The sequence below is a fragment of the Pelobates fuscus genome, chromosome 1 (assembly GCF_036172605.1).
Source record: "Pelobates fuscus isolate aPelFus1 chromosome 1, aPelFus1.pri, whole genome shotgun sequence".
NCBI lineage: Eukaryota > Metazoa > Chordata > Amphibia > Anura > Pelobatidae > Pelobates > Pelobates fuscus.
This window is the reverse complement of record NC_086317.1, coordinates 11442398-11470313: the sequence shown is the minus strand read 5'-3', so window position 1 is coordinate 11470313 and position 27916 is coordinate 11442398. Positions and strand designations below refer to the sequence as shown.

General features: G+C 40.7%; 2 protein-coding genes across 2 annotated transcripts in view; one reads left to right on the top strand and one right to left on the bottom strand.

Moving 5' to 3' along the window:
- The window catches only part of LOC134573755 (zinc finger protein 850-like), a 788930-nt gene that overhangs the window by 403668 nt on the left and 357346 nt on the right, over nucleotides 1-27916 (top strand). The window lies entirely within an intron of this gene.
- On the bottom strand, nucleotides 6-18422 carry MIX23 (mitochondrial matrix import factor 23). The gene is made up of 5 exons (XM_063446265.1): nucleotides 18326-18422; nucleotides 13665-13790; nucleotides 12397-12543; nucleotides 11189-11248; nucleotides 6-315 (listed from the first exon to the last, which is right to left on the bottom strand). Exons 1-5 carry the CDS (start codon nucleotides 18374-18376, stop codon nucleotides 265-267), a joined length of 435 nt encoding a protein of 144 aa, XP_063302335.1. The 5' UTR covers nucleotides 18377-18422; the 3' UTR covers nucleotides 6-264.

The window sequence follows — 27916 nt, the reverse complement described above, 5'->3', positions numbered from 1 at the left end:
ACATCTGTTGAAAATGATATTTAATGGTTATAAAACATTCTCGAGGATTTCATAGAAAAAGTCGATTTGTCAATCACGAACTCTGATCTTGGCTCTGAATCTAAACACTGTTCAGAGATTCCAGCTACACTGAAAGTATGCACTTCATCTCAACAGCTTCCTTCAACTCCCTGGGTCTACAGTTCCTTTGTGTTGCTCTCTCTCTCTCTCTCTCTCTTTGGGGCTGAGTTCTGCTCTTCCGCTGTGGCTAATTAGTGCCCCGAATTATTGGTTCTTGGGGGGTTTGTAGTGAAGACGGCAGCGTTCATTAAAGATCTGCAGGAGAAGAGAGTTATTGGGTTACAAGAGAACACAATATTCAGTAAGCTGGTACTGGTCTCCCCTGGTCCCATTCCCAATCTCTTCTACCGTCCACTCACTCTGAGCTTTGGAGTTAATGAAGATCCACTACTTTATGCCAAACACAGTCTTCCTTGTTAGTGCTAGGTGTCATCAAATCAAAAGCCTTTCATTGAAAAGCATTAAACAAACAATCTCCATTCAAACAAATGTCCAAATGTCATGCTATAGTGCTGCATTGGGTGCAGTGTTATTTTTAAAGGGTTACTCTATCCAAAGACGAGAGGTACCAGCATGTCGTACGCACTGACATCAGACAGAAAGTTTTGCACAGAATTGATGGTAGCCAGCCCAGAACTCTTGTTCTGGCAGGTAAGAGGTTAATCTGTCTGTGCAACGCTTCAGGCACAATGACCAGTTCAAATCAATTAGGTGTTTTAGGAGTACATTGCATTACAATGGTGACTTCCTAATTAAACCTGCTGTGTACTAAAGTTCATATCACTCACTGACAACCACGGGATTAATCTGATTGGAGTTATTACATATAAGCTATTTAGCAACTGCCTGCCTCAACATGGCATTATATCAGACGTATATTTTTTACCTGCCTCAGCCAAACTCACGCTAAGGAGTTATAATCCACCAGGGGCAGGCAACTTTCTGCACGGTTACATAAATCTATCTACACTGTTACTGTTAGCACTGAGCCTGTCCGGGGTGTCGGGGGGTTAGCATGCTGTGTGCCCACTCCAGAGGCTGGTATCAGAAGCCAGGAAGAGAGAATGGAGGTGGCCCTGCACACAGAATAAAAATAAACATTTTTAACCCCTTAAGGACACATGACATGCGTAACATGTCATGATTCCCTTTTATTCCAGAAGTTTGGTCCTTAAGGGGTTAAAATGAATGGCTGCGGGGGCGTGGCCTGCAGCCGGAGCAAGATGGATGTGTCCAAGTGAAGCTCCGCTAGGACCACGAGGCCAATTGCTAACTAAAGCCTAAGAAAAGCCTAAAAAGCTTACTTGACCAAGATACTTTGTTGGGGAGTCGATATGGACAAACGTGCCCCGAAGAAACAGCCCAGAAGGCCGGCGGAACAGGGAGCGACGGTGTCTGACTTGTTCGCGGCCTCCCGCGCCATGAGATCAGGCACCCAAGATGGCGGACGGGAGAGCCCAATGGCGCCTCGCTCACCTCCCAGCCCAGGCGCGGCGGCGGCGGCCTCGGATGTCTCTGAGGCCAACGCTGCTCTGATCCTGGCTAAGTTGGCGGAGGGCCGGGGTTACCTGGCAGCCGAGATAACCAGGAACACCCACGACGTTAAAGCCGAGATTCAGGCCCTGGAGTCCACTGCCTTGGCCCACAACGCTGCCTCAGCCCAGATTAACCGGCTCTCCGCTAGGTTGACTACAGTGAAATCTGCCCTGGATGACCTGGGGAACAGGTCCCGAAGGAACAACATCAGGCTTCGGGGCCTCCCTGAACAGGAGGGGGTAGGTCCACTGATGGGTGTTGTGACCAAGATCTTAAGGCCTCTGCTGCCCGACATGCAGGATCACCAATGGCACATAGAGACAGCGCACAGGGCTCTCAGGGCGAATGATGCCCGCCCAAGGGACGTGATTATTAAATTCCTGTTCTACAGGACGAAAGAAGCCCTCATGCTGCTTGGTAGGGAAGGCCCTATTCATTATGGTGGGGCGGAACTTACCCTGTTCCATGATTTGACTCCGGCTACCCTCCAAAAGCGGAGGCTGTGGCGCCCGGTGACGGGGCTGCTGCAGAAGCATGGGGTGAAATATCAAATTAAAAGGCAACTTAATAGATAAACGCCAGTATCCACTGGTGAATAACTCTTTAAGTTTAAATAATGAGACCGGATATGTATACCATAACCACTGTGTCACTGCAGGAATAACTGCCACCTACGGTTAAGAGTATAAATATGGGGTATCTATTGAAAATCAATAGTGATTTGCAGGACTCTGTGGAGATGGTTGCAATATAGTTTCCAAAAATAACAAGATAACCAAATTGTATAACAATTAGGCCTTAATATAGATTTCGAATTGAATGCATTTCTTTAATATGTCTCACCATTTTTTATATGAATATGTATACTTTTTAGTATTACTATATCCCTTTGTGATAGGATGGAACAATAACGAGAAATTTTTATGTTTTTCAGAAAACCGTCTAAAGGAGAACCAGCCATTATGTCAAAAGTATTCCTATTTTTATTATTATACCTGTAATGACCTTTTAGGTTAAAGCTATGACCACATTCATTTTTTAACGATTAGACAATTTTAGATTACATTTTTTAAGCATATCATATTTTTATAATCTATTATTTTAGTCCATTTTTATTTTTATCTTTATATTTATTTTTATTTTTATATTTATTTTTATTTTTACTTTTATTTCTATCTTTATTTATTTTTATCATGTTTTTCATTTTTATCCATATATTTTTTTCTTTATTTATTTATTTATTTTATCTTTCTCTTTATTTCCATTTTTTATTTTTTCATTTTTTCATTATTATTTTTTCTTTCTTTATTTATTTTTTTTATTATTTTTTCATTATTATTATTTTTCATTATTTTTTTCATTATTTTTCATTAATTTTTGTAATAAGATTTTTTGTCATTATTATTACTACTATCATTTTTCGTTAGTTTACAATTTGTATTATTCATTTTTTATTTTATTTTTATTTTATTTTTTCATTTTTCTTCTTTTTTTACTTATATTTTTATTTATTTATTTTTGATCCTTATTTGTATTTGCATTTTCATATTTTCATCTGTATTTCCATATTCAATTCCAATTTTATCCCAATTATCTCCATTTGTATTTCTTGCACTTTACTGCTTTTTACTTATTTATATAAACTGTTGTCCAATGCATAATCTTCCAAGCATTACTATATTTGGTTTATAATGGGATATGCTCAAGCAATGCTAACATCTAATCAACTAAATTTTCGTTTTTAATTACAAGTAATTATGGGCTGATTGACATTTGCTTCATTGAAAAAACAAAGTGATTTATTTTATTTTACCGATAATCTAAGTGTATGGATTTTATAATGAATGTAAAAAGATTTATGTAGTAGAAATTCGTTTTTAAAATGAAACATGCTCCAGCAGAGAAAGAGTTAATGCTACAATGACAATTTTATAAAGAATGTTAAAGGATTTATGTAGTATCAATTCGATATCAAAATGAAATATGCTCCAGCAGAGAAAGAGTTAACGTTTCAATGAAACAATTAGACCAGAATGTATTTAATAGATGAGAAAACCGAGAATGCCATCCTCTGATGAAGTGATCCCTGGATCACGAAACGCGTAAGGCGGCATTCTATTCTGAGTCCCAGGAGAGCAGGCTGGAACGCAAACCGGAGCCGCAGTGGAACGCACGCGGCTGTCAGCAAGTCTGTCCACAACACGAGGAGGTCCACATCTGATTTCATCCGGCCGGTGAGAAAGATTTTTACATCTCTTTGGACACTCGTAATTTTAACCAGACAGCAGTTGCTCTCCATATTTGGGAACTTCCATGAACTTTTATTGTCTTTTATATTTTATGTGTTAGTCCTTGACAGTTAATTGTTGTTAAATAAAATCGTGCATATTTTAACCAATCTGTCGGCTGCACAGTATAATTGACATAATTCGTTTTCTACTACAGTGGGATTACATACATTTTTTTCCCTAATTTATTTATCTTCAAGTGTATTGGTTAACACATATTGTGGAACCTCTACTAGATTATTTATATTCAGCTGATTTTATTTATCTTTCTTGCCCTCATATGGGAAGAAAAGATACAAACAGCTGAAACATTTGTTATACAATTTGGTTATCTTGTTATTTTTGGAAACTATATTGCAACCATCTCCACAGAGTCCTGCAAATCACTATTGATTTTCAATAGATACCCCATAGGGTGAAATATGCCTGGGGCTTCCCGTTCAGGCTGCTAGCCTTTAAGGATGGTCGCACTAAAGTTCTAAATGCAGATGTAGACCCGGTGGAGTTCCTGAAGTGCCTCGGCATACAAGACCCTGTACCGTTGATGGAGCTCCCTCAGGCTGAGGAGGTGCTGTGCCCCCTCCCCCGCGAGTGGTACGAGGCGGGCGACTGAGGCACACGGATTTCGGATGGTCCGGGTGCACGGGGAGTCGGCTGGAAGGGGATCGTGCCGGCTGAGAGCCCAGGGGTGGGTATGTAGGATGCGTATGGGATGGCGGGTCTTGGGGCCTAGCCCGCTACGAGGTGTTTTCTTGGGGGCTCAGTTTGGGAGCAGCGGTTGGGGCTGCAAGGGTTGTTCCCGGGGCTTGGCGTGTTTGGGGGGTGTCCTCCCCTCGTTGGGTGGGTTAGGGTTGTTTATTGTCAAGTCGGGTTAGGTTTTTTTGATTACCGTCAACGTTCTCTGTCCCTCTCCTATTTCTGAGGGCAGCGGAGCTGGGAGGGGTCATTGTTTCTTTTTGTGGGCGGCGGGGCTGTTGGGAGATGGGGCGATTGGGATTTTGTTTTCCGCTTCTCCTCCCTACTGCCTCGGAGGGGGCCATGGAACTTCCGCACACTGCGGCAATGACTCCCCTTGGGGAATGGTATACGTTTCTACATGTGGTTATTCAGGGAGTGGGGGTGGGGGCGGCGGGTACCTGGCTGTTCCTCTATGCTTCATTACGTACTTATGCTTTGGCCCTGAGAGCGCTTTTATTGGGGTATGTTTGGGCGCCTGTCGGGGGCGGTGGGGGTGATGGCTTGCGTTGGGAGGCTCGCGTAGCCTGCTCTGCTTGGCCCGGCGGGGATCCTCCCTCTGGGCCGGTGGGGTGGGTCGCGGGGCACCTTGACGGAACCCCCGGTGGTCGGTACCATGATGGGAGGGAGGGGGAGGTGGGGGCGAGGGGCTTGGCGACCGGGGCTTCTTTGTGTATCATGCCCCCGTTGGTGGGAGGGAGACATCGGGGTGGAATAAATGTGTTAACGTGTTTAGGGAATCCCTTACTAGATGGTGTCACGCACCCCCGCATCCTCCACACCATTAGTTTTCATGTGACCAGCTCTCTGCCCGATAATGGACCCTAAGGGGCTCCCCTATACGCCAGGAGACGTCAGTCGACACTTTTATAAGCTCTTTGGGATCTTTATGTATTTAGACAATTTACGTGCTTGTGTACACTGTATTAGGGCATGTTACTGCACTGTGTCTCTTCTATGTCCCTCATATCGCAGCCTTTTTGCGTTGAGACTCCTCCCTCCCTCCCCCTGATTTCCGCTGGGTTCCCCAAAAATAAATACAAAAAATGTATAGTACAAGTTGTAGCAATGTGGTGTACTGTATTTGATGCTTTGCCCCGGCCTTCCAAATTGCGCCCTATGCTGCGCCCCTATTAATAGTAAGCCTTACCCACAGGTTATAATATGTTATATTTTAATTGTGAAGAAGGCGACACTCTAGTAGTGCCTTTATTGGCTGGTCCATGTCCCTAACACCCCAGGGGTCTTTAGTCTTTCTGGGGATGTCGGGACATTTACCCCAATTACGCCTGGCAATGAGACCAGGCGATATATGTACAAAGTGTTTGGTTCTTTTCTCCTTTCTACTTTCTCTGTTTTCATTCCCTACTAACCTCTTTCCTTTTGTATCTCCTCTGGGGGGGGGGGGGGGAGTCGATGGTAGCCCTGATTTGTTTGTTCACGTTCAGACGAATCGGAATGCTTAACTTCAGAGATATTTTGCAGGATGACTTATGCCTGTGAAACTAATATCCCTTAATGTTAAAGGCCTGAACGCCCCGAATAAGAGACGGCGAAGTTTGCCCTTAAGGATCATTTATTTCGGACCACGTACGAGGCCAGAGCCCTCAATAAGAGGAATGGCGTCGCCATTCTCGTGCATCATTGATGCCTATTTAGAGTTAGCAAGGTTAGTAAGGACCCGGGTGGGCGCTACGTCCTGGTGTCGGGGTCCTTACATTCTCAGGTTATGCATTTCCTCAATGTCTATGCCCCTAATGAGCCAGCCAGTGACTTCTGGGCGGAACTGGCGCGCATGGTGCTCACGCTGCCTCACGGTATTGCTGTGGTCGGGGGCGACTTTAATGCTGCCCCAACCCCGGCGATGGATAGGGGGCCGTGTAGGGGTGTTCAGCGGTCTCACAGGAGGGGGGGGCAGGACAAATTATTGCACACGTTCATGCAACAAACAGGATTGGTAGACATTTGGAGGGCTCAACATACTGACCATATCGACTATACGTTCTATTCGTCTCCTCACGATACGTATTCTAGGATAGACCTCTTTTTGGTAAACTCACTAGCTATTCCCAAGGTCTCGGACTCTACGGTGGGTTCCATAACGTGGTCGGACCACGCTGATATCTCCCTTACATTGGATAAACTGAGCGTGGCATCCCCTTGGTCCTGGAAGCTGAACAGATCCTTACTTCAGGACCCCGGAGTTGTCGACATCGTCCGAAAAGAACTCAAGGATTACTTCACCAGAGAAGCGGAGGGTTTCAAAAGCCACGGTGTGGGCTGCTCATAGGACTTATTAGGGGTATTCTGATTAGGGAAGCGACACTGAAGAAAAGACGGAAGTCTCAACTATTAACGTCATTGTTGGCGACTTTAAGAACGGCAGAACAACGGCACAAGTCAGATCCTACACCTACTAACTTATTGTCGGTACAAGACGTACGACACTCGATTAGGGAAACACTTCTAGACGACACCGCGAGAGCTATCGTATGGTCCAAACGCAACTACTATGAAAAGGCGAACAAGATGGACACTTTGTTGGCGAGATCCCTTCGTCCGCGGCAACGGGGTACTCATATCACACGGATCAAAAATGCAGCGGGAGAGTACCAGACAAACCCCACAGAGATAGCCAAAGTGGTTACGGATTTTTTTACTAAGCTCTATAATCACTCTGCAGACGAAAACGCAGACTCAGGTCGGGCTCTGGATAAGATACGGGCTTTCTTTTCTCGTTCGCATCTTGCAAAGCTGGATATGGTCGCCTCGGCGGCCTTGGAGAACCCGATTACAGCTGACGAAATTGATGTAGCAATTTCCGTCTTGAAAAGCAATAAAGCGCCGGGACCTGATGGTTTTGATGGGAGCTACTATAAAACCTTCTGTGAGGAGCTTCTGCCCCACTTGGAACCCTGGCTCAACGAATTGATGGATGGAGGGACGCCTGATAGGGAGATGTCTTTAGCAAATATACCTAAACCAGGGAAGGATGACTCGGCCCCGGAGAATTTAACCTGTTGCCTAAACCAGGGAAGGATGACTCGGCCCCGGAGAATTTTCGCCCGATATCTCTAATTAATCACAACTTTAAAATTCTAGCTAAAGTTTTGGCAGGCAGGTTGAACCCTATCCTTACAGGTCTGATACATCCGGACCAGGTGTGCTTCATTCCAGGTCAGCAGCTTTTTGAAAACACAAGGCGTAATATTGACCTTATAGGGAGACAGGTTGCAAGGGGCACCCCGACACTGATGTTGTCACTAGATGCCGAAAAGGCGTTCGACAGGGTCAAGTGGGATTATTTATTCGAAGTATTATACCACTTCGGCTTCCCGGCCAGATTTGTAACGGCTGTTCAGGCTATGTATTCCAATGTTAAGGCGCAGATACAGATCTCGGGTGCACAAATCGCTCCGTTTAGCTTGGGCAACGGCATGAGACAGGGATGCCCTCTTTCGCCGCTGTTGTTTGTCCTATCGCTGGAACCCCTCTTGCACGCTATACGGGGGTCCCTGGGTATCAAAGGTGTTACTGTAGGGAGTACGAAATATGTGGTCTCAGGATTCGCGGATGATGTACTGCTGACACTCACTGACCCGAAGACCTCCATGGCAGTTCTTACTGAGATTCTAACGGTGTACGGCGAAGTTGCTGGCTATAAAGTCAATTTAGGGAAATCGAGTGCGATTCCTATAGGTATGTCGGAAGTCGAGGCTTCGTTTATAGCGGAGACCTACCATATTTGAATGGAGAGAAATCAGATCAAATACTTAGGCATTTGGTTGACGGCAGACCCCTCCCTCCTATACCAGCAGGATTAGGCGGTTGATCAACGATATGGAAAATTGGATTGATAAGCCGATCTCGTGGATCGGAAGAATACACTCAGTGAAAATGAATGTGCTGCCTAGGATACTTTTCTTGTTCCAGGCTCTTCCGGTCCACGTGACAAAATCTAACTTGGGGCCGCTTCAACAGGCCATAGGCAAGTTTGTTTGGCAAAACAGACGCCATAGAACCTCTCGCAACGTCCTGTATAGAGCAAAGGATAGGGGAGGCCTTGGCCTTTCCGAACCTTTACTATTATTATGCAGTGGCCCAGTTGGCTCAAATAGCTTTGTGGCACTCACCCCCGGGGGAAAGGAGGTGGGTGGACTTGGAGTCCTCTATGATGGGCCAGGGCCTGCCTCAATTCTTTATGTGGACCCCTAAAGAACAAAGACCGATTGATCAAGTGGTGTGCCCGGCGATACACAGTTCACTTAAGATTTGGGACACTGCCGCCGTCAAATATGGCCTGACCTCTGCCCTATCGCCCATGACCCCTTTCTTGAGGAACAAGGCATTTTCACCAGGATTGTATCCCCGAAATTTCAAGGGTATTGAGAGCGCGGGGTTGCAAAGGTTATGTGAATTGTTTGAAAATGGCTCCTTTATTACATTCTATGCGTTGCGGAGCAGAGCTCCGCTGCGTCCCTTCGACTATTTTCGGTATCTCCAGCTCCGGGATTTTGCCAGAGATCCCCGGATCAAAACGGCAGCGCTGGCTCCGTTGACTTTCTTTGAAAAGATGTGTAAAGGGGAACAGTTCCCGACAGGCATCATATCCTGTTTGTACTCTCATTTAAGCTCCCGCACTCTGGAATGGGGGGGATCTCGTGTATACGGACCAGTGGGAGGCAGACCTTAAGGAGATATTGGAGGGTGTAGAATGGCAGGATATATGGGAGACGGCTGCAAAGTCTTCGGTGTGTGTCTCTTCGCAGGAACAATCTTACAAGACGATGTTTCGGTGGTACACCACCCCAGTGAAACTGTGCCGTATGGGTGTAAACCCAACGGACTTATGCTGGAGGGGCTGCGGTCTTAAGGGTACTTATATACACATGTGGTGGGACTGCGTGGAGGCACAAGCCTATTGGAAACGGATTGCGGCTCTGCAGCGAGAAGTTTGTGGTAGAGAGGTAAAGTTAGACCCATGGGTGTACCTGCTGTCCAGATCCATGGATGGTTGGACAAGAACGGAACAAGCCCTCGTCCATAAAATAAACCTAGCTGCTAGGAGAGCACTGGCGCAGGTATGGCTGCAGAGGAGATGGCCTACTATTGCGATGGTCAAACAGAAAATTTGAGATACTTTCCTGATGGATAAGCTGACGGCTCAGGTCAGGGGGACCCAGAAGAAATTTGATAAAATCTGGGACCCCTGGATCAATAGCACAGCGAACGCTTGAGTTGGGCCGGGAGACTTAGAGTTCCCACTTACACATATGAGGTAGTACATGGAGGGCGGCGGGATATAGTACCTCGATCTGGCCACAGGGAAAGCTCACGTGACCTCCTGTGAGAGACAGCGGGGACAAAATAGGGAAAAAAATTCAGACACCTTTTTCCTGGGCACTATTCCTCGGCCTACCCCCCCCCCCCCCCCCTTCCCCCCATACTCCCTGCCCTTATGTCCTCCTTTTCTAAGTCCTCGGACCTCCGAGCCGCCTCTTACACTCTTCCTTTCTTCTTTACCTCTAAGATTTATTTTTTTTGGTCAAGATCGCACGTGTGGACAATACACAGGGAACACCGAAAAGTTGTGGGGAAACTTTATGCTTTTTACACGGTGACTGGGTGTAATATCCCTATTATTCTTTTTGCCTTATGAACGCGATCTTTCTTTAATGTCTGTTGTCAGTTTACTGTTTTATATATGGAAAAAAAACAGGCGGGATGTCCAAGCTTCCTTTGGACAGCTGTTTACTCTGGAGATCAGAGACATGCTGATACTTAGCGATCTCTGATAACGGAACTTGTCTGTTACTTCATCTTGTGAAAGTAAAGTGCTCTAATCTCAGTGTATGTACTGTTTTATGCTGATCGCAAAGTTGATGTATGTAAACTGCTTGTGATGTCTTGCACTGGAATAAATAAAAGAATAAAAAAAAAAAAAAAAATGAATGGCTGCAGGGAGAGGGTCTGTTACTACTTCAGTAAGAGGATGTGATCGTGGCTCTAAGAGTGACCCTTTAAAGTCATTCCCCTTCTAGCATCTATTTTCTTAACTGCTAGCCCCACTAAATGAGAGTTTACCCTCCCCTCACTTACAAGCCCCAGTCCTAATTCCCAATCTTGCACCAGGGTTCTCGGCAATGCAAGAAGTATAGACAGACCATTCTATTCCATGCAAATCGATTTTAGAATTACACTACAGATGTTTCTGCAGATCAGCAATCAAATCGTCTACTCGCAGCTTCACAAATAACTCATTCTTTGTCCAAGCATTATATAAACTATCCCACTGGTACCGAAAGGAATTTTTTTTTGTAAAAGCGGATTTGTTTTTAATTTAATGCCATAAAAATTTTTTTTTTTTTAAATAATAAACAAACAAAAAAAAACGATAGCTAAAGGGTGCCCACTGCCAATCTAAATATAATGTGAAACTATCAGTACCGTCACCGTATCACCGTGGTCATAGTCCAAAATCTCGTCATTCACACAATGGAGCTGAATGAACATTAATCAAGTATTAGTGATGGGAACAGATACACAAAATATAATAATAATACTTTTACCTTCCAACTTCTGTCATTCACAACTTCCTCCACGTTCAGCTCAGACTGCAGTAATTTTAACTGGAATAAAGACAAAATGCGTACAGCATCAATTCAGATTATGGGAAGAATTATTCAGCATCTAATTCTCGCTTAAGGAGGAGAAAACCTCCCAATATTATGATACCAGTTTAGACTAAAAGAATAATTAAAGTGCCTATTACTCTGGGGTAATCAGCAAGTAGCTATTTAAGTACAGCACAACTGCAAGTCCCATCATGCTCACCAGTCATTTAAAAGGGCACTCACAGAACCATAACCACTACGTGATGTCACCCAATTTCAGCCACTTGTCTTATTGCTAATGTGAAAAATCTACTTCCACATTAAAAACATAAGATTCATATTAAGGATGGCATTGATTGGTCAATAGAGTCAGCTGACAGGGTCTGCCTAACATCTAATCGAAGATAAAATCGATACAGATAATGTGGATTAGAAATATGTAGGGGGGGGGGCTGGAATTACTGTGTCCTGGACTTCCCTGGTTTTTGGTGACACCATATCCACAACAATGACATGTACTGGCCATGGCATTTAGACTGCTCCTTTAACTGTCGTTATTTACTAAATTTGAAAACACAGGAAATGACCAGAGAATGTCTAAATTCAGGCCAAAACAGGAAACTGGAGCAATTCTCCAACTCAGCTAAATCCCAGCACAGCCAGACTGGACTTAAATCAGCGATTCCTGGTTCCAACTCATGGTATTGAACAAAGTGAATAACCCAAAAATCCCTGAAAAAAGGCCTCATGGTTTGACATCCCACAGAAATCATATGATTGGGACTAATGCTGCAACAGGAGGGCTACCAGTAGGTTACATCTGATAGAAACAGATCCAAGTTTAGATAAGAGGCTAGACTTCTCGGTTTGTTGGGGACAAACAGGACTCTCGATTTAACCCATTTTATTGGTCTCTTCTCACGCCTGTCCCAATACATCATGTGTGCAGGTCAGGGTTACAAATTAAAATATCCTCACTTGCCTTATTTCTGTTAAGTGAATGCTAAGCATTGTGGAACTTGTAGTCCCACTGCAGCTGGAGAGCTATCTGCTGATTATACATAAACAATAAAAGTTAATATTAAAAGTTTGTCCGTGGAGGTTCTGAGATCTATGTAACTAGACGGAATTACACACAGAGCCCGCCAGGCCAGAATCATTACCTTTGTTTGTTCTTTTCTGAGTTGTTTACGTATGGCTAGATTTTCAGATCCTTTTAGTCTTTCTTCCTGGAGACTATGCATCACGTTCGACGTCTGAGCTATGCAGTCCTTAATGGCCTTCTCCCGGCTGGCATGAGCTTCTCGCAACTGTTGGAAAACAACAAACTGGGGTCACGGAGTACATATATTATCATATGCTTCATGTTTATTTTCTCTCACTTTGTTTAACTGGAGGAACTGGGAGACGGCTCTGGAACACGAGAAGTTATTTATTTAGATGTCACAATTGTATAATGCTACCTTATTATCAAACCAGCACACCTACTCCGAGTATCCCTTTTAATAAGTCTGTATCCAACAAGGGGAGTATAGCTTAAGCACCAAAACAACTTTAGCTTAATGAAGCAGTTTTGGTGTAAAGATTGTGTCCCTGCAGTCTCACTGCTCAATTCTCTCACATTTAGGAGTGAAATCACTTTGTTTCATGCAGCCTTAGTAACACCTCCCCTGGCTGTGACTGACACGGCCTGCATGAATATGGTTTCATTTTCAATCAGATCTTACAGCATAGAGCATTTACTTTGGTCATTTTTCCTCCTCCTATGTAAATTGAAATTTAACCACGCACAGGAGGCTCCTGCAGCGTCTAGAAGGCTACTAATGGAGCAGGAAATTATAAAATCTTAAATTAAATAGATTGTGCAATAAAGGAAGTTTAAACATTATTCTTTACAGGAAGTGTTTATGGAAGGCTGTGCAAGTCACATGCGGGAAGGTGTGACCAGGGTTGGAAACAAAGTGATTTAACTCCTAAATGGCAGAGAATTGAGCAGTGAGACTGCAGGGGCATGTTCTATACACCAAAACTGCTTCATTAAGCTAAAGTTGTTTTGGTGCTTAGAGTATTCCTTTAAGGTGATCCTTAGACAATATCCTTTGACCCGTACATTTTTCAGTCACATTATCTGACCACAGATTTGCCCTCTGTGTCCTTTTTCTGCCTCATATGTATTGTGCACATTGAGTGAACACTGCCACACGGACGTTTGCCTTTTCTTTTAGAGTCTGTGTGTGTATTTTTCCTTGATAAAGGAGTTCTTGCTATGAAAAACAAACCTAGAATTACCCGTGCTTTGAAGTGAAATGGGAATTTGTTTGGCAGACAAAGAGAAACACATTTGAAGTTTTAGCACTTGTCTAGAAATAAATGATGTCATCAGCGGACTCACTCACATGTACAGAAAGAAAATCTAAATTTGGCCACTTACCGATTCATACAGCTGTTTGCAGGTTTGGCTGGCGTCTATCTTGCCTGCGAAGGAAGTGGTGGGGATTGTAGTGTTTAATTCATGCACTATCCGGTCATCAATGGTCCTCGTCACTCGCAGTATTTCCTATAACGTGCATAATGGAAATATCAATTAATAGAGTCAGTAAAAGGTAAACTGGTTCCTTCCACCAGCACACGTTTCTCATCGTTGTTTAAACTCCCAACAGCTTGCATTAAAGGAAAGGGAGTACTTGAAAGGGAAGGATAAACATGCAGATCATGTGATGCAGAGTTAAGGTGGCCGCTCGCTGGCACATAGATTAGGTGGAATTCTAACGCTTCAGATACCCAAGAACTGGACCTTCAGAAATCCACACTGACCTGGTGTTCCTCAAACATGAGCCACGTAGACCACACTGTTTACTGGCCACTTCTCCACGGTAATCAGAGTTCATAGAAAGTCACTTTCATCTTTATTTAAAGTCTGCTGCGCAGGTTTCATACGTACAAGTGTGCAATGCAGGAGTATGGGAAGAGGAGATAGCGCAAAGAGGAGTTTGGGTTTGAAGGCATCACTGATAAAAGTGGCTTCATTCTGACTGAGAAATGTGCACTATACTCTTTATTACTCCGTTCTTCACTACTATATCAACAAGTCTAGAAATAGTCCTCAACGTGTCCTATCTGCAGGTAAATAATGTTACGTGTAAAGTTGAGCGGAGATTGCATAGTCTGTGTGCAAGTTCCTAAATCTTTTCAAATTTGGATTTCCAATTGTATCTCTCTCACTCAAATGGCACAAATAAAATGAGCCCTGCTAGCAGCTGGACATCTGAAGATTATCTAACATCACATCATAAAAACTTACTTAGTAAAAAGATCCCCAAAATATACTAAAATAAAAAGCATTCTCCACCTTGTGGTTAGTCATTCATAGAGAGAAGGCAGATGGAAACACTATCGGGTTTCCTTGTCCCACAAACAGAGACCAATCTCATTGACACAATATACCCACTAGCAGGGCCAGGATCTCGTTCACAAAGGAATGAGGGAAATGCTTGTAGAGCTTATTTATTAGCGAATACAAAATGATGCTCTTGATAGCATTATACATGTGCTAGCACAATTTCAAAGCTGCCTATTGATAGAAATGTGTGCTTGCGATGTCACACACATGTGCACGCGTTCTCCCATTGAAACCTAAAGAAGTCCAGGAACTGTCAGATCTCAAAAGAATTACTGGCTTTAATAAGAATCCAACAAGGTGTATCAGATCCCAGGAAAAACCTGCAAGAAGCAGGAGCCATTACTGCAGTACATACAAACAAGCCGTTAAATCCACCTAGTTGAGTCCTGAAGATTTCAATGGAATTCCTATGCTCTGGCTGTAGCAATCCTTAAAAGTCACAATTTGAGCAAACATTTCCTCCTCCACGTCTCATTGAGCAGTACAGCTAGTGAAATTAATGTTTCAAAGAGAGTAATTTAATGGTGATTACATTATATAATGTAGAACCTTATAAAGTAATACGTACAACAGGTAATGCAATAATAGAAAATACAAGAAATACTCTCATATGATGCTTACAAATTCGCTATAATATTCTGCAGGTTTACAGCTTCAGCACAGAATTATAACCAGACCAGAACAGTGATGTTCCCATACATTTTTGTATCTGTGCGAAGCCTATGTTATACTTCCACAGAAAGCAGGCATTTCTGGGAGATGAAGCCCAGTTGGGCACTTTCTACTGTAGAAAGATGAAAGTAGAACTACAACTCCCAGAAACTCATGCTGTGCAAAATTGCAGGACAGTACATATCCTTGTACAGACATAGGAAAGCAATGCTTCCTTATATGACACGTTTTATGGAGAGGAGGGTATAGCTGCAGTTACAAGACACTATATGCAGGGAGAAATGACTTAACCCTTAATGCAGCTCAGTAACTTTCATAAAGACCGTTTCATTGAACTTCTAATAAAATCTGAACATAAACATTAAGAAGAGGGAATACTTTATCTTATGTCAGACCTAAGTTTTGGAAAAATGTGACTTACTATGGGGGCAGCCTATTAGCTCTTGACTTTAGTCCGAGCTCCCGGTTATTCTATTTCTTTACTTGTATTGTTAACATTGGCTCTGGCCTACGTTGTCACCTCTTGCTCTGGCTGATGGACACAGACATCATCTCATGTAATGTACATATCAATTAATACAGAATCGCATTGTGCAAAACAGCTATGGTGTATTGTGACCTCTGGCAAAACATTCCACTGACCCCTTCATTGTCCCTCCATGCATGTGCTAGAGTGGCTTATAGCAGATTAAACTGCAAGAACCCTTACACCTGGGTGAGGAAGGTGCAGCAAGATATTCAGAAGTATATGTACCTCTCCCTCTCCCAAAGGCACCATCTTGAAAGCAGACATGTCATTTTAGAGATCATTTGAAAATAATAAAAGCTAAAAGGACCCCAAAAGTAGTAATGCCACTTTAAGACAGCAAAATTCAATTATAGCCTCATTATGCACCAGTGGTTTAATGAATAAACATTATGAAATGAATTAATAATGAAGGATTCATCACATCACTGGAGATTTTACTTACGGTCCAAAGCCTTAGTAACCCCGGTTTTAGGCAAATGAGCAACAAGGAAGTCAGTGTACCCAAGTCATGGCTTAACCTAACCTGATTGTATTATACATTTAAATGGATTCTGAAATAAAATTCTCCAATGCTGCTCACCCTGGGCTGTGGGAAACATCGGCTAATAAACCAATATTCAATAAATATAAATTGTGCTATTCAGTAAGTTGATATATTCAGTAAATAATATAATTGTGATATATTTATTAAATAATATAATTGTGATATATTCAGTAAGTTAATATAATTATTACATATTCAGTAAGTTAATATAAATATATAGTCACTAAGTTATTATAATTCTGATATATTGTGATATATTCAGTAAGTTAATATAATTGTGATATATTCAGTAAATGATATTATTATGATATAATTATTGTATATTATTACATATTGTTATTATATATATTATATATTATTATTATATAATATAATATAATTGGTATATAATTGGTGATATTATTGTGATATTATTATTATATAATTGGTGATATTATATATATTATTATTATATAATTGGTGATATTATTATTGTGATATTATTATTATATCACTGGTGATATATATTATTATAATATAATTGGTGATATTATTGTGATATTATTATTATATAATTGGTGATATTATATATTATATATTATTGTGATATTATATAATTGGTGATATTATATATATTATAATTATTGTGATATTATTATTATATAATTGGTGATATTATATATATTATAATTATATAATTGGTGATATTATTATTGTGATATTATTATTATATAATTGGTGATATTATATATATTATAATTGGGATATTATATAATTGGTGATATTATATATATTATACTATATGGTTATTATTATTATGATATTATTATTATATAATTGGTGATATTATATATATTATACTATATGGTTATTATTATTATGATATTATTATTATATAATTGGTGATATTATTATTGTGATATTATTATTATATCACTGGTGATATATATTATAATATAATTGGTGATATTATTATTGTGATATTATTATTATATAATTGGTGATATTATATATATTATATATTATTGTGATATTATATAATTGGTGATATTATATATATTATAATTATTGTGATATTATTATTATATAATTGGTGATATTATATATATTATAATTATATAATTGGTGATATTATTATTGTGATATTATTATTATATAATTGGTGATATTATATATATTATAATTGGGATATTATTATATAATTGGTGATATTATATATATTATACTATATGGTTATTATTATTATGATATTATTATATAATTGGTGATATTATATATATTATACTATATGGTTATTATTATTATGATATTATTATATAATTGGTGATATTATATATATTATACAATATGGTTATTATTATGATATTATTATTATATAATTGGTGATATTATTATTGTGATATTATTATATAATTGGTGATATTATATATATATTATAATTGGGATATTATTATATAATTGGTGATATTATATATATATATTATACTATATGGTTATTATTATGATATTATTATTATATAATTGGTGATATATTATATATTATACCGTACTATATGGTTATTATTATTGTGATATTATTATTATATAATTGGTGATATTATATATATTATACTATATGGTTGTTATTATTATTATTATTATTATTATTATTATGATATTATTATTATATAATTGGTGATATTATTATTGTGATATTATTATTATATAATTGGTGAGATTATATATATATTATACTATATGGTTATTATTATTATGATGATATTATAATTGGTGGAGGTGGTGTGAGTGCAGACAGGCTGGCTGGGGGTCACAGGGCTCTCTCAGTGAGGGTCAGTCCAATCTCCAGATCATTTATTGATCATTAAACCCCCAGTGACCGCCTGTGGGCGCCCAGGCTCTGTGTCAGGGGCCCCTCTCCCCACCCAGGGGCCCCCGGGGTATCTAAGGGTCACGTGACCCCGAGCTAACCTGAAACTCGGTGAAATCCTCGCAGCTCACGTCTCCACTGGGCGCCGCCATGTTGGGAAAGCCTGAGGCCCCCAGCTCTGCCAGCAGCTGACCTTGTATTTAGGTGTCCGCGGCGAACGCCTGACTGGGGAGCCTAGATACAGGAAAATGGGGGGAATGAGGGATGGGGTAACTGTTTGCTTTATGTAAAATATTTTATGTTTTAATTGTAAACAGCCCCTTGTCTCAGTATGGCAGGCAGGTGATCTCTCCTTCCTGTACAAATACTCAGCCATCTTCTAAAGTCAGACAATGATAATGAGTTATTACCTGCTGCTTAGTTACAGAGCTGGGAAATAGACCAGTTAAAGGGACACTCTAGGCACCCAGACCACTTCAGCTCAATGAAGTGGTCTGGGTGCCAGGTCCCTCGGGTTTTAATCCTTCACATGTATACATAGCAGTTTCAGAGAAACCGCTGTGTTTACATTGAGGGTTAATCGAGCCTCTGGTGGCTGTGTTTACATTGAGGGTTAATCGAGCCTCTGGTGGCTGTCTCATTGACAGCCACTAGAGGCGCTTCCGTTGGCCATGACTTGGAACTGCAAGGGTTAAAGTACAGATCAGGCATGAGCTGCTTAAAGGATCATTATAGTGTCAGGAAAACAAACTCGTTTTCCTGACACTATATAACCCTTATGTCCTGGATAAAACCCCTTCAGCTACTTACTTTAATCCAGCGTCGGGCTCTATCGGCGCTGGTGACCTTTCCTCCCCCGCCGACATCAGCTCCCGAGTGGAGCAGAATGCGCATGCACGGCCAGAGCTGGCTCGCACATTAAAAACACCAATAGGAAAGCATTTCTCAATGCTTTCCTATGGACGTTCTGTGTGTTCAATGCAATTTTCACATTCAGTGTTGCAGAAGTGCCTCTAGCAGCTGTCAGGAAGACAGCCACTAGAGGCTGGATTAACCCTGCAGTGTAAACATAGCAGTTTCTCTGAGACTGCTATGTTTACATCTGAAGGGTTAAAACCTGGGGCACCAGACCACTTCATTGAGCTGAAGTGGTCTGGGTGACTATAGTGGTCCTTTAATGGAATAATCTAGTTAAAACAAATAACAATAATTCCTGGACCCTCTTTTTAAGTTAAGAAAAGAAAAACAACAACATTAATAGAACAGTATTCCGGATCCTATAGTGGCAAAAACACTATGATAGCCTCCCTGTTTCCCCCTAACCTCCGATCTGCCTCCTTGGCTGACATAATCAGAAGTAATGATCTGAGCCAATCACAATGATTACCCATAGGAAAGCATTGGATTGGTTGAGACTGTCAAGGAGGCAGATCAGTTGCAGAGCCAGCACAGTTAGGGCCAATCAGCATCTACTCATATTGATACATTGAATCAGTGCATCTCTATGAGGAAAGTTCAGTGTCTGCATGCAGAGGGTGGAGACACCCTTCTCTCCCTTCTCATCTCCGCTCCCTTCTCATCATGCGCATGCTCTATGCGGAGGCGAAGCGGGCCTGTAACCCGATATTCCCCTGTCAGATATAAAGGCAGCTACTGTAGAACACCAAACTCCCGAATTGAATACAAGTGAATGCACCAAACTCCCGAACTGCATACAAGGGAATAAGGTAGCACTCCAAACTCCCGAACTGGAACCTCACAAATAGCTGCTAGCAGACGAACAGGAAAAGCTCCCAAGCGGCTTACACTCCTGGCAATCAGTCTCTAACAGCATACAGTAAATCCCCCCAAAGACGAGACAGAGCTCCGTGTTGAGGGTCAAGCAGTGGTCTGGTTTATTATGGGCTACCCGCCCAGTATTTATGCAGGTCTCCCACCTGGTGGACACTCCCCTAGGGGACCAGATGGAAGACTGTGACAAGGGACAGACATACGCCAATTACAGACACACAGCAGTAAAACATCCCCACAATGCATCCTAATTCCCTCCCTCTATCCTGGAGATAATTGAGAAGTAATTAAATTATGTCCCAGGACAGAGGCAAGACTCCATTATACACGTGGGGACACAAAGACAGTAAAACACTTTAAAATACATAAAGTCACCTTGTCTACATAAAACACAGACATTTCACATATCCCCAGATAGCTGGGATCTGAGCGCACAAAACTACCAAATAGCGCTCAGATCCTATACACACAGTTCAATTGCCATGGAGCCAAAGTCTTTAATTACACGAATAGGCTCCATGGCATAGCTATCTGGGTTAACACATTCACATAACAAAAGTACCAGATGAACATGTATTCGTTAGATCTATACAAATAAGAACCAGGCGGCGGACGGCTCAGCGGTGTTCGTGCAAATAAGTGTCCGTTTTTAGTTCCATAGTTTAAGCGCCAAACACCGCTGGCCATACGGGACTTTTAAAATGGCCGCCGCCACGTGTTCGGTAAACGAACAAAGACCAACCTGCCTTCATCAATTAAGCTGCGGTTAACCGCAGCTTCAGGGCGGTCAATTGGCGGCACACTCCAGCTCCCAGGTGGTCGCTCCTTCGGCAGTTTGTTCTGTAGATAAAATCTACCAAACACCCCGGCAGAAAGGCACGAATAAGCCTTTCTGCAGGGAAAATAAAGTCTTTTAAAGCCTGGTCCAAAGGCAGCAGGCGGGCAACCAGGCTTCTCCAATGCAATGTGGCGAGATTGCTCTTGTCACAGGGCCAATCACCGGTTTCTCTATGAGTGTATAACGTGAGGGCCCTGTGACGACAGAGGTGGCGTGGAAGATCAGAAAGCTATTAGCTGACCTTCACAAATGTTTGCCTTGCTTCCTGATGCCATCAACAACTGTCTTACTGAAGAAACACTATAGGTTAGAGGGAGCTGGTCCCGGTCCCGGCCGCATTAACCAATAAGAAGAGAGTATTTTCTGAAAAGCAGAATGATGCAGTGTTTCCCCCCAAATATTAAAAATCGAGCATGCAGAAATAATAGACAAAGCATAACATGTGTGTTGGTGATTTGAGTGTCCCTTTAATTGTAAATCATTTTCTCAGCTTAAATTACATAAAAATAAACCGTTTTAAAACAGCAGCCCATTATAGACAGTGATACAATGCTATATAACAAGGAGAGAGCCGGTATAATGTAACTCTGCATTATCTGTGTTATCTATTGCCCACTATAGACAGCGATACAATGCTATATAACAAGGACAGAGCCGGTATAATGTAACTCTGCATTATCTGTGTTATCTATTGCCCACTATAGACAGCGATACAATGCTATATAACAAGGACAGAGCCGGTATAATGTAACTCTGCATTATCTGTGTTATCTATAGCTCACTATAGACAGTGATACAATGCTATATAACAAGGACAGAGCCGGTATAATGTAACTCTGCATTATCTGTGTTATCTATAGCCCACTATAGACAGCGATACAATGCTATATAACAAGGACAGAGCCGGTATAATGTAACTCTGCATTATCTGTGTTATCTATAGCCCACTATAGACAGCGATACAATGCTATATAACAAGGACAGAGCCGGTATAATGTAACTCTGCATTATCTGTGTTATCTATAGCCCACTATAGACAGTGATACAATGCTATATAACAAGGACAGAGCCGGTATAATGTAACTCTGCATTATCTGTGTTATCTATAGCCCACTATAGACAGTGATACAATGCTATATAACAAGGACAGAGCCGGTATAATGTAACTCTGCATTATCTGTGTTATCTATAGCCCACTATAGACAGTGATACAATGCTATATAACAAGGACAGAGCCGGTATAATGTAACTCTGCATTATCTGTGTTATCTATAGCCCACTATAGACAGAGATACAATGCTATATAACAAGGACAGAGCCGGTATAATGTAACTCTGCATTATCTGTGTTATCTATAGCCCACTATAGACAGTGATACAATGCTATATAACAAGGACAGAGCCGGTATAATGTAACTCTGCATTATCTGTGTTATCTATAGCCCACTATAGACAGTGATACAATGCTATATAACAAGGACAGAGCCGGTATAATGTAACTCTGCATTATCTGTGTTATCTATAGCCCACTATAGACAGTGATACAATGCTATATAACAAGGACAGAGCCGGTATAATGTAACTCTGCATAATCTGTGTTATCTATAGCCCACTATAGACAGCGATACAATGCTATATAACAAGGACAGAGCCGGTATAATGTAACTCTGCATTATCTGTGTTATCTATAGCCCACTATAGACAGCGATACAATGCTATATAACAAGGACAGAGCCGGTATAATGTAACTCTGCATTATCTGTGTTATCTATAGCTCACTATAGACAGCGATACAATGCTATATAACAAGGACAGAGCCGGTATAATGTAACTCTGCATTATCTGTGTTATCTATAGCCCACTATAGACAGTGATACAATGCTATATAACAAGGACAGAGCCGGTATAATGTAACTCTGCATTATCTGTGTTATCTATAGCCCACTATAGACAGCGATACAATGCTATATAACAAGGACAGAGCCGGTATAATGTAACTCTGCATTATCTGTGTTATCTATAGCCCACTATAGACAGCGATACAATGCTATATAACAAGGACAGAGCCGGTATAATGTAACTCTGCATTATCTGTGTTATCTATAGCCCACTATAGACAGTGATACAATGCTATATAACAAGGACAGAGCCGGTATAATGTAACTCTGCACTATCTGTGTTATCTATAGCTCACTATAGACAGTGATACAATGCTATATAACAAGGACAGAGCCGGTATAATGTAACTCTGCACTATCTGTGTTATCTATAGCCCACTATAGACAGTGATACAATGCTATATAACAAGGACAGAGCCGGTATAATGTAACTCTGCATTATCTGTGTTATCTATAGCTCACTATAGACAGTGATACAATGCTATATAACAAGGATAGAGCCGGTATAATGTAACTCTGCATTATCTGTGTTATCTATAGCCCACTATAGACAGTGATACAATGCTATATAACAAGGACAGAGCCGGTATAATGTAACTCTGCATTATCTGTGTTATCTATAGCCCACTATAGACAGTGATACAATGCTATATAACAAGGACAGAGCCGGTATAATGTAACTCTGCATTATCTGTGTTATCTATAGCCCACTATAGACAGCGATACAATGCTATATAACAAGGACAGAGCCGGTATAATGTAACTCTGCATTATCTGTGTTATCTATAGCCCACTATAGACAGCGATACAATGCTATATAACAAGGACAGAGCCGGTATAATGTAACTCTGCATTATCTGTGTTATCTATAGCCCACTATAGACAGTGATACAATGCTATATAACAAGGACAGAGCCGGTATAATGTAACTCTGCACTATCTGTGTTATCTATAGCTCACTATAGACAGTGATACAATGCTATATAACAAGGACAGAGCCGGTATAATGTAACTCTGCATTATCTGTGTTATCTATAGCCCACTATAGACAGTGATACAATGCTATATAAGAAGGAGAGAGCCGGTATAATGTAACTCTGCATTATCTGTGTTATCTATAGCCCACTATAGACAGCGATACAATGCTATATAACAAGGACAGAGCCGGTATAATGTAAATCTGCATTATCTGTGTTATCTATAGCCCACTATAGACAGAGATACAATGCTATATAACAAGGAGAGAGCCGGTATAATGTAACTCTGCATTATCTGTGTTATCTATAGCCCACTATAGACAGTGATACAATGCTATATAACAAGGACAGAGCCGGTATAATGTAACTCTGCATTATCTGTGTTATCTATAGCCCACTATAGACAGCGATACAATGCTATATAACAAGGACAGAGCCGGTATAATGTAACTCTGCATTATCTGTGTTATCTATAGCCCACTATAGACAGCGATACAATGCTATATAACAAGGACAGAGCCGGTATAATGTAACTCTGCATTATCTGTGTTATCTATAGCCCACTATAGACAGTGATACAATGCTATATAACAAGGACAGAGCCGGTATAATGTAACTCTGCATTATCTGTGTTATCTATAGCTCACTATAGACAGAGATACAATGCTATATAACATGGACAGAGCCGGTATAATGTAACTCTGCATTATCTGTATTATCTATAGCCCACTATAGACAGTGATACAATGCTATATAACAAGGACAGAGCCGGTATAATGTAACTCTGCATTATCTGTGTTATCTATAGCCCACTATAGACAGTGATACAATGCTATATAACATGGACAGAGCCGGTATAATGTAACTCTGCATTATCTGTGTTATCTATAGCCCACTATAGACAGTGATACAATGCTATATAACAAGGATAGAGCCGGTATAATGTAACTCTGCATTATCTGTGTTATCTATAGCCCACTATAGACAGTGATACAATGCTATATAACAAGGATAGAGCCGGTATAATGTAACTCTGCATTATCTGTGTTATCTATAGCCCACTACAGACAGCGATACAATGCTATATAACAAGGACAGAGCCGGTATAATGTAACTCTGCATTATCTGTGTTATCTATAGCCCACTACAGACAGCGATACAATGCTATATAACAAGGACAGAGCCAGTATAATGTAACTCTGCATTATCTGTGTTATCTATAGCCCACTATAGACAGTGATACAATGCTATATAACAAAGACAGAGCCGGTATAATGTAACTCTGCATTATCTGTGTTATCTATAGCCCACTATAGACAGTGATACAATGCTATATAACAAGGACAGAGCCGGTATAATGTAACTCTGCATTATCTGTGTTATTATAGCTCACTATAGACAGTGATACAATGCTATATAACAAGGACAGAGCCGGTATAATGTAACTCTGCATTATCTGTGTTATCTATAGCCCACTATAGACAGTGATACAATGCTATATAACAAGGACAGAGCCGGTATAATGTAACTCTGCATTATCTGTGTTATCTATAGCCCACTATAGACAGTGATACAATGCTATATAACAAGGACAGAGCCGGTATAATGTAACTCTGCATTATCTGTGTTATCTATAGCCCACTATAGACAGCGATACAATGCTATATAACAAGGACAGAGCCGGTATAATGTAACTCTGCATTATCTGTGTTATCTATAGCCCACTATAGACAGCGATACAATGCTATATAACAAGGACAGAGCCGGTATAATGTAACTCTGCATTATCTGTGTTATCTATAGCCCACTATAGACAGTGATACAATGCTATATAAGAAGGAGAGAGCCGGTATAATGTAACTCTGCATTATCTGTGTTATCTATAGCCCACTATAGACAGTGATACAATGCTATATAACAAGGACAGAGCCGGTATAATGTAACTCTGCATTATCTGTGTTATCTATAGCTCACTATAGACAGTGATACAATGCTATATAACAAGGACAGAGCCGGTATAATGTAACTCTGCATTATCTGTGTTATCTATAGCCCACTATAGACAGCGATACAATGCTATATAACAAGGACAGAGCCGGTATAATGTAACTCTGCATTATCTGTGTTATCTATAGCCCACTATAGACAGCGATACAATGCTATATAACAAGGACAGAGCCGGTATAATGTAACTCTGCATTATCTGTGTTATCTATAGCTCACTACAGACAGCGATACAATGCTATATAACAAGGACAGAGCCGGTATAATGTAACTCTGCATTATCTGTGTTATCTATAGCCCACTATAGACAGCGATACAATGCTATATAACAAGGACAGAGCCGGTATAATGTAACTCTGCATTATCTGTGTTATCTATAGCCCACTATAGACAGCGATACAATGCTATATAACAAGGACAGAGCCGGTATAATGTAACTCTGCATTATCTGTGTTATCTATAGCTCACTACAGACAGCGATACAATGCTATATAACAAGGACAGAGCCGGTATAATGTAACTCTGCATTATCTGTGTTATCTATAGCCCACTATAGACAGCGATACAATGCTATATAACAAGGACAGAGCCGGTATAATGTAACTCTGCATTATCTGTGTTATCTATAGCCCACTATAGACAGTGATACAATGCTATATAACAAGGACAGAGCCGGTATAATGTAACTCTGCATTATCTGTGTTATCTATAGCCCACTATAGACAGCGATACAATGCTATATAACAAGGACAGAGCCAGTATAATGTAACTCTGCATTATCTGTGTTATCTATAGCCCGCTATAGACAGTGATACAATGCTATATAACAAGGACAGAGCCAGTATAATGTAACTCTGCATTATCTGTGTTATCTATAGCCCACTATAGACAGTGATACAATGCTATATAACAAGGACAGAGCCGGTATAATGTAACTCTGCATTATCTGTGTTATCCATAGCCCACTATAGACAGCGATACAATGCTATATAACAAGGACAGAGCCGGTATAATGTAACTCTGCATTATCTGTGTTATCCATAGCCCACTATAGACAGTGATACAATGCTATATAACAAGGACAGAGCCGGTATAATGTAACTCTGCATTATCTGTGTTATTATAGCCCACTATAGACAGTGATACAATGCTATATAACAAGGACAGAGCCGGTATAATGTAACTCTGCACTATCTGTGTTATCTATAGCCCACTACAGACAGCGATACAATGCTATATAACAAGGACAGAGCCGGTATAATGTAACTCTGCATTATCTGTGTTATCTATAGCCCACTATAGACAGCGATACAATGCTATATAACAAGGACAGAGCCGGTATAATGTAACTCTGCATTATCTGTGTTATCTATAGCCCACTATAGACAGCGATACAATGCTATATAACAAGGACAGAGCCGGTATAATGTAACTCTGCATTATCTGTGTTATCCATAGCCCACTATAGACAGCGATACAATGCTATATAACAAGGACAGAGCCGGTATAATGTAACTCTGCATTATCTGTGTTATCTATAGCCCGCTATAGACAGCGATACAATGCTATATAACAAGGACAGAGCCGGTATAATGTAACTCTGCATTATCTGTGTTATCTATAGCCCACTATAGACAGTGATACAATGCTATATAACAAGGACAGAGCCGGTATAATGTAACTCTGCATTATCTGTGTTATCTATAGCCCACTATAGACAGTGATACAATGCTATATAACAAGGACAGAGCCGGTATAATGTAACTCTGCATTATCTGTGTTATCTATAGCCCACTATAGACAGTGATACAATGCTATATAACAAGGACAGAGCCGGTATAATGTAACTCTGCATTATCTGTGTTATCTATAGCCCACTATAGACAGCGATACAATGCTATATAACAAGGACAGAGCCGGTATAATGTAACTCTGCATTATCTGTGTTATCTATAGCCCACTATAGACAGCGATACAATGCTATATAACAAGGACAGAGCCGGTATAATGTAACTCTGCATTATCTGTATTATCTATAGCCCACTATAGACAGTGATACAATGCTATATAACAAGGACAGAGCCGGTATAATGTAACTCTGCATTATCTGTGTTATCTATAGCCCACTATAGACAGTGATACAATGCTATATAACAAGGACAGAGCCGGTATAATGTAACTCTGC

What these genes read in the sequence shown, in the direction of transcription:
- MIX23 (XM_063446265.1), bottom strand. Translation starts at nt 18,376, where the DNA reads ATGGCGGCGCCCAGTGGAGACGTGAGCTGCGAGGATTTCACCGAGTTT. An exon ending in AGGATTTCACCGAGTTTCAG is followed by an intron (nt 13,791 to 18,325) that starts GTTAGCTCGGGG and finishes TGCACGTTATAG; the next exon opens with GAAATACTGCGAGTGACGAG. An exon ending in TGAATGACAGAAGTTGGAAG is followed by an intron (nt 316 to 11,188) that starts GTAAAAGTATTA and finishes CTTCTCCTGCAG; the next exon opens with ATCTTTAATGAACGCTGCCG.